Source organism: Pan troglodytes, chromosome 11 (genome assembly GCF_028858775.2).
Source record: "Pan troglodytes isolate AG18354 chromosome 11, NHGRI_mPanTro3-v2.0_pri, whole genome shotgun sequence".
Lineage (NCBI taxonomy): Eukaryota > Metazoa > Chordata > Mammalia > Primates > Hominidae > Pan > Pan troglodytes.
Window position 1 is genome coordinate 48,869,608 of NC_072409.2, and position 12,912 is coordinate 48,882,519.

Here is a 12,912-nt window from a genome sequence, read left to right on the forward strand (position 1 = left end):
AGTCCCCAAGAGCAGGAGCAGTCTGCCACCATCCTCAGGGACCACAAAGGGCAGGGCCTGCAGAAGGCAATGCTCATTGTGCAGGAAAGCCTGAGGCCTCCTGCAAGCTGTTCAGATAAGCAGCTGTAGGAGGGAGGGGGAGGAGGGCCGAGGAGGGGGAGGGGAGGCACAGGTCACTGTTATCGCCTTGGAAGGCAAGACTTCAGCTGCTGCACTGTCTTATCTCAAGTATGCTCCTGTTTTGCAAGTTTAAAATCTTCCTAAAAGGAGAAAAGTAGGAGCCAGGCTCAAGTTCTACCCTAGCACTGGGCAGCATGCCCTCCCTCTGCCAGAGGGGAGGAGCCTGTCATTCTTGCCCGACAGGAAGACGGAACAGGTGCCATCAGTTCCACGGAGTTCCAGCAATCCTCTGAAACCCTGCACGCCACCTCCCCCGACACAAAGATCCCCTACCCTCAATAAAGAGCATAAGTTTGTTTCAAAAAGTTTATTGTAAAATTCAAAGCTTCAACAGCAGCATCCTTTAGAAAACGAAGCATTGCCCGGATCCGTTTTGAAAAAGCAGCGCAGTCGGCTAAGTCCTTCACGCTCCTGCAACTGTACCAAGTCCAGGGCGCCGCTCCTTCCTGCCGAGCGCAGGCTGCTGAGTCACGCCTGCCCGGCCAGTCTGTCCTTCCTGGCCCTGAGGCCAACGTCCTAGCCTAGGCCTTCCTGGGCGAGCAGCCGCTCCAGACACTTGCAGAGTCCTCAGCTCGGACCAGCCTGGCCCTGCCGCCACCGGGCCCCTCCTCGGGAGGCCGCGCCTCCTCGCTCTCGAGGCGCCCCCCCCGCCTGCCAGTCTCCACGCCGCACTCGGGCACCCTCGGAGGGCCCCTCCACAGAGCCAGCCGCGCTCTAGGCGCCCCGGGGCGTCACCACGTCGATCAGACCAAGGTCCCCGCCGGGCTGTCACTCGGGGAGGGTGATGCTGGGCACCCAGTCGTTAACGCTGCGGCTCTCCTCGCAAAACAGGCTGAGCTTCTCCAAGGCGGGATCCTTCCAGGCGTCCTCGTTGGGGTTCTGCGGAGAGAGAGCAGGGTCAGCCTGGCTGGCCGCGGGCCGAGGCGGGAACGACACTGGGGCGGGGACAGGACGGGACTGTACTCACCGAAATGAGGATGCAGTGCAGGTCGCCCGGCGCACCCGCCTCCTCGCCGGCGCCCACGATAGCCGCCAGCCGCTGCACATCGCCCACGCGCACTATGTCGATGTCGTTCTCGCAGCAGAAAGCCTGGATCAGCGTAAAATGGATCTGCAGCGCGATGTCGCCCTCGTCCTCCTCATCCGCAGCCAGCACACAGAAGGTCACATTGTCGGGGTCCCTGCGAGGGCAAGGCGGGGACCTAGGTCAGAACCGGCGAGCCGAGTTCTCCCGCCGCCACCCCTCCCATCCGCCAGTCTCCTCGCCATTCACCCCCGCCCCTGTCTCCCAGCCTGGGCCGCGTCTACACTTACACGTTCAAGACTTTGGCTGACTCGTAGACGCCGGCAGTGAGGCAGCCCTGACGCTGCGCCGACAGCAGCAACTCGTGCAGCGCTTTCCCGGCACCCTGCATCCTGCGGAGGAGCCAGCGCAGTGAGCGGGAGCCGGCCGGAGGGCGCGGCGGAGACCCCAGCCCCGGCCACTGGCACACACCCTTGGCTCCCCAACTCCAACCACACTCCAATCCCGGCTCAGCGCCTGCACCCCGGCTCTCCAACCGGGATCTGGCGCCCGGACCCCCGCGCTCCCCTCCTACCCCGCGGATTCCCACCCTGGAAAACCCTGACGGTCGCCGACCGACCAGCGGCTTTCTCAGCGCCCTGAAACCCACCTGGCTGTGCTTTCCGGAACTGTGTCCTGGCCGCGGACTTCTTCCAGAGTCATAGTGCGATCAACCAGCAGCTAGTTATCCACAAGCGGAGAGCGCGGAGGGGACGCGGGCGAACACACTGACAGCCAGAGCTCAGCACGGCGCGCCCACCACCAGCGAGTGCGCCCCGACTACGCTGCGCGCCCTTATATAGGCTGGTGGGTGCGGCGCCGCCAGCTGGCGCGAGGCTGCGCGCCTATTGGCCCGCACCCGCTTTCTGATGTAAATGAGGCGGCGAGCCAGCGGCTCGTGCCAGAAGGCCACGTGGGGAGGGGTGCGGGGGATGACAATGCCTCAAATCTGCCGCTTTTGTTGGGGTGTTACCAGGCAGACTGGAGCCTGCAGATTTCATCTCGCCTGGCTTTTTTTTTTTTTTTTTTTTTTGAAGTCCTTAAAAGGAAAAAGTAAAAAAAAAAAAAAAGAAAAAACCCAACCCACAAAAAGCTTGTTTGCTTATATGATGCTGCAATTTGCGAAAAGCACCTTTATAGAAGTAAAAGGATTTTTTTTTGCATTTTTTATTGCTACCTTTCTATTTGTTTCTTTTCTTTAATTTGAAGTCTATGAGACTGTTGCATTGGAGCCAGAAATTAAGGTAAAAACAGGTAGCGCCAGTTAGAGGCTTGCAAAAGGCAGTGGGCACAGCCCCCTGCAGCTGACCACTAGCGTCCCGAGCGCGCTGGTGATGCCTGCCAGGCATACTCAATGTGTACATTGAGCCGTCTCTGGAAGATCCCACCCCACCTCCCCGCCCCTGGCCGAGCGCGGCGGGGCGCCGGAGAGGGGGGCGGGCGGGGGCGAGCAGATTGCGGCCGGCGCACGCCGCTCGTTTGCATTTCTATGGAGGGCGCACAATAGCAGAGGTCTGGCGTGTGGCGGTTTGCTGTAGGGACAATCGAGGCTTTCTCTTCATAGCAACACTGTCCACCTGCCGCCGGGTGGGGTGGGCAGGCCCCGCCGCGCGTGGGGGTCGCCGGGCTGCCTGGCGCGTGGGGTCGAGGCTGAGTGCCACTCTGTGGTCCCTGAGTGCACGCCCCCAGTACTGGCCCTGCTACATGTAATTCCCTTCCATCCGTTCCTCGCACGGGTGCCGAACAGCCGCGCGAGTTGGGAAGGACGGAGAGCTGCTGTGCAGTCTTCGCGGCTGGACGCCCTGTGGCCGGGACCCCGCGGCTGCAGCCCCTGGAGCTTAGGGAATGCAGCTCGGAATCTTTCCCGGGGCGCCATCTGCAGGCAGGTTAAAAAGATCCTGAACCCCTTTTGTCCTCCCCTCCCCCCAACACACACACCCTTGCATTGGCCTGGCGCGGGGGAAGGGCGGTGGAGAGGGACGGCCACGGAGCTGCCCGGCCGGGCCCAGTGAGCCCTGTCCAAGCTGCGCATAAATAGAACCCGAGTAAGGGCTGCAAAACGCATTCAGGTGGGACTGCAGTTACCCTGGGGAGTAGAGGGCAAAAGGAAATTCCCATCCAGTACTGATGGAGTAAGAGCCCCTACGTCTTATACCATGTTGAAATATTTTAATCACTTAAATGCGCATATGTAAAAAGCCTTTTTTCCGGCAATGGAATAAGTCTGGAAGAGATCTTGGGAGAGTTTAATAGGCTAGAGGTTGCTGCCGTTTGACCATACACGCTGGCACTTTCAGAGGATTCACCCACTGAGCACCTTCTGTGCTACGTGAAAAGGCGCGCTGGGGGACACCTCATTGCTTCCTTTTTTTGGGTGAGGCCTTGGAGACTGGCCGGGACAGTGGCGGGCCGGGTGGATTGGATGGAAACCCGGGCCCTACCGCAAGACTGGGGCGATAATGGGAAAGTAAACAACGCCGTGGCTTTGTTCCTTTCATTCAGGCTTTCTTCAGGTGGGTGGTGAATGTACAAGGTACTTCTGAATTTGTTATGGGGAAGTTTTCATTCTGCGCTTGCAGGCAGGCACTTCTGCCAAGGTGAGAAGCTGGCGTCTTGCGCCCCCCAGCGGCTTCCTGGCAGAGGAGAGCTGCAAAAGTCCGGCCCTTCCTGGATTCTAAGAATGAAGAGCTTGCTCTCCTAGCATTTCTGAACTCCAGAGGTGTCTCCTAAGGACGGGGGGAGAGGGGAGGGGGAAGCGGAGCCAGGCGGCATTATGCCCCGTTTGTTCGCTAGTTTCTTTTCTTTCGTGATGTATAAAATGATGATATGCCTTGATTGGATAAAATATGTTAATTTTAAGTGATTGGAATATAGGTATTACTCTTTTAAAACTATTAAACTTTTCTTTTCTTTTCTTTTCTTTTCTTTTCTTTTTTGAGACGGAGTCTCACTCGGTTGCCCAGGCTGGAGTGCGGTGGCACAATCTCGGCTCACTGCAACCTCCGCCTCCCAGGTTCAAGCGATCCTTCTGCTTCAGCCTCCCGAGTAGCTGGGACTACAGGTGTGCCACCACGCCGGGCTAATTTTTGTATTTTTAGGAGAAACAGAGTTTCACCATGTTGGCCAGGCTGGTCTCAAACTCCTGACCTCGTGATCCACCCACCTCGGCCTCCCAAAGTGCTGGGATTACAGGCATGAGCAACCGCACCCGGCCTACTATTAAACATTTCTTAAAATGTATTAGTCCCAGGTCCCCAGGACATGCTGGAAATAAGATTTACTTAACATGCTAGCACCCACCTCTCCAATTTATGACACTAAAAATCTGCCTACATGCCAGGCCAGAGAAAACAAAGGCTAGGCCTGAAGCCTCAGCCCCTCCTACGAGAGGAAGGCCACTAATGAACACTCCCGGCTTCGAGTTGGGGGTGGGTGCATTTCCAGTCCCTCCTGAGCTAGCCTGGACCAGAAGAGATGATTGACGACCCCTGGGGCTGTTCTACTCTGCTCACATTTTTAAAGTATTCAATTTCAGGAAACTGCCTTTTTGACATATGATACAGCCTCACTTTGCTTTGTTAGGTCAGTCCCAATGGCCCCAAAGCCCCCATCTCAATTGGGAAGAACCATTTTGTCTGCAGGCAAAGGTGGCCTTCCAGCAGACCCACCACCACCCTTCAGTTCAGACACATGCTGAAGCTTCTGGGCCTGGGATGCCCCTGTGTTGAGGAGTGGGCAATGCCCACTAGAAGTTTGAGGATCCATAATATCCCACTACACGGCTTTGTGGCCACAGCTCTCCCAAATTGCATGCAGCAAGGGACTTGGCCTGCTCTGTGCTTCAGGTCACAGGTGGCTGAGATGTTGTCCTGAGCTTCCTGTGACTGCACCCCTAAACCTTCCCCTAAATCTCAATAATGCAGGTGATGGTGACTTACTTAAAGGGATATCCTCAGAGATGCTCTATTTTAAAACCTTTTTGGAAATGTTTATAGTTGAACTGTTTTTATTAACACATTCTCTAAAATGTGCTTCTCATTCTTTCATGGCTTGACTAGGTCATTGATGGGCAGATGTCTTTCATTTGGGTACAGAAGGAAATGAGCTTTAAGTAAGCAGTAAGCTTTATGAGATATTCTTTGTTGTATTTTCACAAGTTACTTATGTGTGGAGAGTGCACAACATTGTTATTAAATAGCAGGTGTATGCCCTTATCCTACCCAAACAATGTGCCAGAATCCACGACCAGTCAGCCAGAGGCTGTGGGATGCAAAGCTGGCTGCGCACCAGCCCCTTGCAGACTGCAGGTGGGATTTCTTTGGCCTATGAGGCGTCTTAGGCAAAGTCAAATTCACTGCCACTTTTCAAAGTTAGCTGCATTCATATAAACATCTGGATTTCTAGCTTCTCTTGGAAAATGGGCAGATTTGGCCATGATGTGCCTAGAGTCCCCTCCCCACCTTGGTAACCTTCAGCAGGGGTCGGGGGCACTGGGATCCCGCATTGGGCACTGCTCTCCCATTCACCTCAATCCCCACCAGACCCCAGCTGAGGACACCTGGCTGCTTTGTTCATTTACATCACCTTCCTGTCACCTGCAGACATTTGCGCTTACAATCAAGAAACTGAAGTTTGAAGCACAAAATAAAGGGGCCAAGTTCCTAAAGATGAAGCCAAAAAGGTTGAGCATCATTTGTGTCTCAGCTTGTGCAGGACAGTGTCCTATGTCAGCACAGGGCTCTTGGAGCACTCTGGGCTGGCCCGTTTCCAAAAGGTTTCATGTTGCCCTCACTATTCTCCCTCGTCCAGCCCCTTCTCGGGCCAGAACAAGTCTCCTCGGGGGTCCTCTGTTGGGTTTTCTTCGGTCCAAAAAAGCTCTTGAATGATAGGGGGCAGCAGCAACTCAGTGACGATACTACATTAACTCAAAAGGAAGCCAGGTTTTCATGCAGGACACATAAAAGCTATTACTTAAAACCCAGCAGGTGCATCTCAGATGCCTTCCAGCATGTGAAGGACACCATTGCATTGGCTCTCACCACCACCATGCCCTCCTCCTTACCCAGGGTGAAGCATGGATCTGCACATGGGGAGGCTTCAGAGGACAACTGAGACAAGAAACAGGAAGCTGAGAAAGGAGGACACCTCCCACACACACATCTAGCAAAAGCTGGACATTTCTGGTCAGTCATCCTTATGCAAAGACTTTCTGGAAGGAGCAGTTATTCTTGGGTGAGCACTTATGTAGCATGAAAGAGGTTAACATTAGCCCAGGGAAATCCTTCAAAGTAATTGAGGGGGAAGGATACATTATTTATGCATTTGTTCCCTTCTCTATCGACAGTAAGAAATGATTCATGGCACCTGTCACAGTCCTAGGTAGTGACAGACACCAGCCTGCACTGTAGCTGAAAACCCCTGAGAAGCCACAGATGTGCAGTCTTCCCAGCTTGACTACATGCCCAAGTCTTCTGAACCTTAGTTTCCCAACCTAGGAAATAAAAATTGTGCCCTTTACCCCTCATGAACCTTATTGGGGTCTTATAAGATTGCTCCTGGTTGCCATTTGGCCCACAGATGGGTTTAGTTTGGTGGGCAGTGTCCCGAAAGACTTACAAATTCAGATCTGACTTGTTCATTTGTGTAGGGGAGAGTTGGTGGCACACATCCTCTCTGTCACTGTAAGTATGTTCCAAATGTCACATTAGGCCCGCTGGCACGTGTAAGCCCTGTCTGGCATTTGCCTGGTCCCTGCAGGCATTTGGGTTGGCAGTAAACTTTCTTTTCTAACAGATTTCTGGAAATGTTTACATGTAGCATATAATAGAATAATAGAACCACAGAACTTCCACAGTAAAGCCTTCCTTCTTTTATATTCCAAAAGCTAAAAGGTACTAACAACCTCCAAAAGGCACTATGACATTGGAGTTTAAACTTTGTGGAGCAGGACTCAAAGCTGGGCTTAGCTGCTTGCTAACTTTGACCTTGAGCAAAGAGTTAGCAGATGATTTAAAGTGTAAGGTAGAAAGAATTCATGCTGGTTAGCCCATTAAATACCCGTTAATTAAGCTCTCCAAAAACGCCATTCAAAAATGTATATGATAATCAAATATTTATTGCAATGTTTCTTAAAATAGTGAAAAATTAGAAAACATTATAGGGGGCTAGTGTTAAATCATGGTGTAACCAGAAATGAAACATTATGCAACCATAAAAAGGAGTTCTGAAGAGTAGTTCCCGGCATGATATAATGTGAAAAAAGCAAAATACAAAATTGTGCAATTCTAATTTTGCAAAAACTTTCAGCGTACACGACTATCACTGTATAAAGTCACAAAGTAGGAATGGTGATTGTATCTTGGAGTGATGATATTATAAGTGATTTTTAATTTTCTTCACTATGCTTTACTGCAATTAAACATCCTACAATTCAATTTTATTTAACAAAAATATATAAAACTTCTCAAATGGAGTAACTTCAGTACCAGACATCCTCAACCTGACTGCTCTGGAGGTTATTGTGCAGAGCAATCTTTGACCATATGGTCACAGATCCAGAAGCCAGACGTCTGTGGGGCTTTGCTCCTGAGACTGTGACCTTTGATTCCTGCACTCCTCCTCTTGCCATCTGACGCCGGTCTGCACCTGTGACTGAGTGAAAATCGTCATAACTGTACTCGGAGGTTAACTCTGGCATGACTGGGATGGAATCCCAGGCAACATGCTGGAGGCAGGAAAGAAGGCCAGCCGGCAAGTCAGAACCAAACACCCTGGACGGCACCTTTCCTTACACATGCGGTTCACAGGACCCTTGGGGATCCTCTGCGCACACTGAGGCAAGCAGCAATGGAAGAAATTATCTTCCACTCCCTTCTTGTTGAAAATGTCTGTTTTCCAGAAATGAATTACAGTAATAGATTATGAAAATTGTTTCCATTGCCTACATAACACAGCAGGGAATTCTAAAATTTCAAAACATGTAATATACTCAACCTGTGCTTGAGACTGTAGGGTATGATTTAATTTTTCAGTGTTTGAATTTTGTCTCTTTGAGAAGGGTGGGGCACTCCTTGAGTACACTATTAGTAGTATTGTTGTTATTTTATTTACTAGACTTTTCCAGGACTTGCTGTGCACCAAGCACTGTTCCAAGCACTTTGAAAACATCGTTTAATTCTCATAACAAACTCGTTATGTAGGTGCTATTATCACCATTTTAGGCATGAAGAGTCTTGGGCACAGAGAGGTTGAACAACTTGCTCAAGGTCACACAGCCAGGAGGTGGCAAAGCTGGGTGTTCTGAGCTCCTCTCCGAAGCAAGAGGCAACAGATGAACTTCACTGTGAAACAATTTCTCGAGGCTTTAGAACAAACCATTTGACCACCAAGGACAAGGAGAGCATCCAGGTGAAAATGAGGTTTCAAAACTATTTTTGGTTCTCCTCAGGAACCCTGAATCCAACAGCGCCTGTCCCAATGTCATGGTTGCAGGGTGACATCTTGCGGTCAAAGAAAATATCGCTTCCAGCCCTAAAAAGTAGCTTCTAACACCTCAGCTGGCCTAAACCCTTCCAGGCCTGCAAGCGCTGCCCCGTAAGCGTGTTTCTGGTGAGCCCATGGGCTCTCATCACACATTAAGGTTAATATCCAGATGCAGCAGACCCTGGTAACAGTGGGCTCAGACCCCACTGTGCCACAGCTGGGCAGCCCCCGAGAAGTCAGGCCGGCTCAGAGGATGGTGCAGTAGGGTTTGGTAGTCACAGAGCAGTGTGAACCACCATCAACAAGGAAAAGAGACCCCACCGTCAGGGAGCGTTCCTGTGTCAGCTGTAATACCCATGCCCACTTCACAGATAGGAGTACTCACTTTCAGGGAGTTTAACAACATGCCCAAGGTCACACAGCCAATGGTGGAGCTGGGATTCTAGCCAGCATGTGCCAGGCCTCCAGCCTCAGGTTCATTGGGCCACACCACAGGCAGAACATTGGCTTACAGCTAAACAGCTACCCTGGGGCACAGCCTCCTGTGCAACTCAGCTGTGCTTGGGAGGATCAGTCAGGATGTATACCCTGCTTTTCTTACAAAATCAGGAATTCTCTGAATCTCCCATGGTCTTCAGTTCTGAATTCCCCTCATCAGCCACACAATGTGAAGTGTATAGGTTATTTTTTCTTACTCACAAACCCACAGGCAAATTCAAACTTGGGAGGGACCTGCAAGGTGACTTCCTCCAAAACTCTGCCTAATTTACCAATCTCTTCAGCAACACCCGACATGAACAGCCTGCCACGGGTGAAATCCCATATGCGGCATGACATCCACCCCAGGGAAGGTGAGTCCCACTTGCTGGTGCATTTCCCATGCACCCAACACCTCCCAGCGTTGCCCTCTCAAAAGGAACAGGAGTCACAGCTCCTTCATCTCCAAAGCACGCAGGTGCACCCTGAAGATGCCCATAGACCTCTGCTGCCCAGTGCATCCAGGGCCAGCAGCCTCAGCTTCCCCTGGGAGCTAATTAGCCTCACAGAATCAGAATCTGCCTTTTAACAAGAGCCCAGGGTAATGCATGCATGCATGCACATAAGTGTGTGGTCGTTCATTCGCCAAAAGGTGCAAGGTATAGGGTGGACGGGAGGCGCTGTTTCAGAATCTAAGGGGCAGGATGGTGTGAGGCCCCCACAGGAAGCCGCTGTCAGGCAAGGGCAGATGTGAGAAATATAGACTAGTTGCAGAACCTTGAGGCTTATCACGGTCATGGCCACTCTTTAGATTACCTCTGAATCTGAGAACCGGTGAGGGGGCAGACTGCTCACGAGCCCTCGGGTCTGCTCTCTGATGATCCACAGTAATGGCGTTTTGACTTTGCACAGGGACTCCCAGCCAGAGACTGCATTCCCAGTCTCCCTTGCTGCATGGGGTGGTCTTGGGCCCCAGTTCCTCTACATCCCTTGCTCAAACAGAAGTTTGTAGCTGGCCAACTAGCTTCCTTCTCCTCCTTGCTGTTGTGACTCAATTATGCAGTCACAAGGGAAGGGGTCTGGGGTCCTGCATGGCTGTGTGGAGCCGAGCCTCCTTGCTAGCCTGTACACTCCACACTGTTGTGTTCAGTAGACAAGACACAATCTTCTGTCTTAAGCCTCTGTATTTTGGAGGTATTTTTAAATTTTTTAAATTTTGACAAAGTTTCAAACATAGGAAAATTATAGAAATAGTAAAACAAAGTATTCCCATGTACCTTTCACCCAGATTCCCCCATTTTACTATATTTGTTTCAGCTTTGTCTCTCTCCTTCAAGTATATATATTATTTTCCGAACCATTTGAGGGTAAGATACAGACATGATGCCTCTTTTCCATTAAATGCTTCAATGTGTATTTCCTAAAAACAAGAATATTATCCTAAATCTATCAACTGTAGTAAAATGATGAAATTCAGGAAATTAATATTGATATAATTACCTAATCTACAAACCATACTGAGATTTTTGTCAGTTGTTTCAGTGATGTCCTCTGTAGCAAAAGAAAGTCCAGGATCACAGGTCCATTCAGTAGTCACGTCTCTGTCATCTCCCTGAATCCAAAACCATTCCTGAGTTTTGCTTTGTGACAGTAACATTTCATGGCATTGATATCTTTTTAATATTTCAGGCCTGTTATGTTACAGACTCCTCTCCACCTCCACCCCGCACACTGCTGGGGTTTGGCTAGCTTATCTGCTGTTTCCTCCTGATTCAATTCAGGTGATAAACCATTAACTGGACCATCACAGTGGTGATGCTGTGTCCTTGTTGGTGTGTCATATCAGGATCATGTGCTTTGATTTGTCTTCTGGTTCTTGATTGTCATGGGGTGTCCTCTGGTTATTGATTGCCATGGGATGATGATCATTTGACCAAGATGGTGTCTGCCAGGTTTCTCCAGCCTAAAGTCGCTATTCTGCCCTTTGGAATCAGTGAGTGTGTTTTGCAGGAGGATGTCAGAGGTCATCAGAGCAGGGTGTCTGTGGTCACTAGTGTATGTGCTCAGTTAGCACTGGAGAAAACTCAGCAGCAAACCCAGGCTCTTTCACTTATCAGGAGCTGTTGAGCATATATATTCACATCCTTCCCTGATATTTTGAATAGATGGGAAATTTTTACTAGTTCCCCTGAATCCACATTAAACTGTAATATTAATTTTTTAAAAAACAGCCCGGAAGAGAACCTGGATGGTGCATTTCCATTTTACTGAAGAGTCTACTGTAAGAAATAGTTCATGGCCGAGAGGACAGTGGGCTGCTCTATTCACTCTCGGTTTCCATGACATGACCCAGCTCAGGGTGGTTGAACCAGACGGCTCCACCCAGCCTTCCCCTTGTCTTCTCAGGCTGGATCCCACTGCTCTTGCACTTCCCCAGGATAATTGATTTAAGTAGCCATCCTACCTGGAGAGACTCACCCTCCTCATGGAGGTATATGCGTCCCAGCCCCTGCCTTGCTCTAGGATGCAGCAGGCACTAAGTTCAATGAGGAAGAGGATGGCAACCCTGTCAGAGCAGGTGTCATGGACCCATGCAGCTCCCCCATCCTCTCCTTTGCCCAGCTCCATCCATCTCTGCTATTTTCCAGCTCGCCTCTGCTCCTGCTGGCCCCTGGCTTTGAGCAACTCCCTGCCCCACCCTTCAGCGCCTACCAGGAGGCCACCACCAGGCCGCCTAGGGCCAATATGCCCTAAGGGGAGAGTCTTGGATCACCCAGGTGCTTCCTGCCTCTTTCCTCTCCTGTACAGTGGTGGTAACAACCTTCATCACAAGGATGTCCTGCCAGGCCTTTGAGTTGCTTACAGGGCCTTGGATCAGCCTCTTACACTGTCCCCATGAGAAGGGGGCTGGATGAGCAAGGACAGTGTCTGCCTCATTCCAGCTGGGAATGAATCCCCTCTGTACAAAGAGACAAAGATCCCTGCTTCAAGGGTCTGGGGACCACTGGCAAATGACAGCCCAGACCCAGGAAAGGGAAGGAGGAAAGATGGAAAGAGGTGGATGCGGCAAGGAGAGGGACCTGCTGGGCCACGGCGGGGGTGGACCTGGCCACACCAGCACTGTGTCAGGCTCTCAGCTGGTGCCAGGCAGTCTCTAAATAAGAGAGTGGGTAAACGGAATGAATTCTAGCAGGGAAGGAGGTAGAATATTTTCTCCAACATATGTTGTAAATATGCAATGTGACAAGACTTCCTCACTCCGTTTATGTCAGAAAATGTATATGGACATCTCCCTTTATAACTAATATGAAGCAATGCAGAGAGACCTACTGCTCTCCCTGATGGGTACTGCTTACTCCAGCACCTGGTGACAGAAAGGGTACCAGAGCTGGTAAAAGTGGTCCCAGCATTGTTAGGACACCGCTTAGCAGGCCACTCTTACACAGACATGGCCAAAGGTGCCAATTCCCTAACTATTAGTCTATGTAGACTATCCCAAATGAAGCCTCTTCTCAAAATTCTGCAGAAAGAGGTCACATCACCTAGGGATTTCTTGAAATGTAAACTGGATTTTTCACCCAGCACTTTGCACTGAGCACTTTACCAACAACAGGCCTGGATCTCATCATTTCACCCACAAACTCTGGCAGGGGAGAAGTGGTCACTCTGGACACAGGCTCTGGACAGCAGGCACTCAAGCAGAAGCCTCT

At 50.8% G+C, this 12,912-nt stretch overlaps 1 protein-coding gene across 1 annotated transcript; it reads right to left on the reverse strand.

Moving 5' to 3' along the window:
- Nucleotides 1-472: 472 nt before the first annotated feature.
- Nucleotides 473-2,027, reverse strand: GADD45G (growth arrest and DNA damage inducible gamma). Its single transcript, XM_001141972.7, has 4 exons — nt 1,854-2,027; nt 1,495-1,596; nt 1,148-1,361; nt 473-1,059 (listed from the first exon to the last, which is right to left on the reverse strand). The coding sequence occupies exons 1-4, from the start codon at nt 1,904-1,906 to the stop codon at nt 949-951; spliced, it is 480 nt and encodes a 159-aa protein (XP_001141972.1). The 5' UTR covers nt 1,907-2,027; the 3' UTR covers nt 473-948.
- Between the last annotated feature and the right edge of the window lie 10,885 nt (nt 2,028-12,912).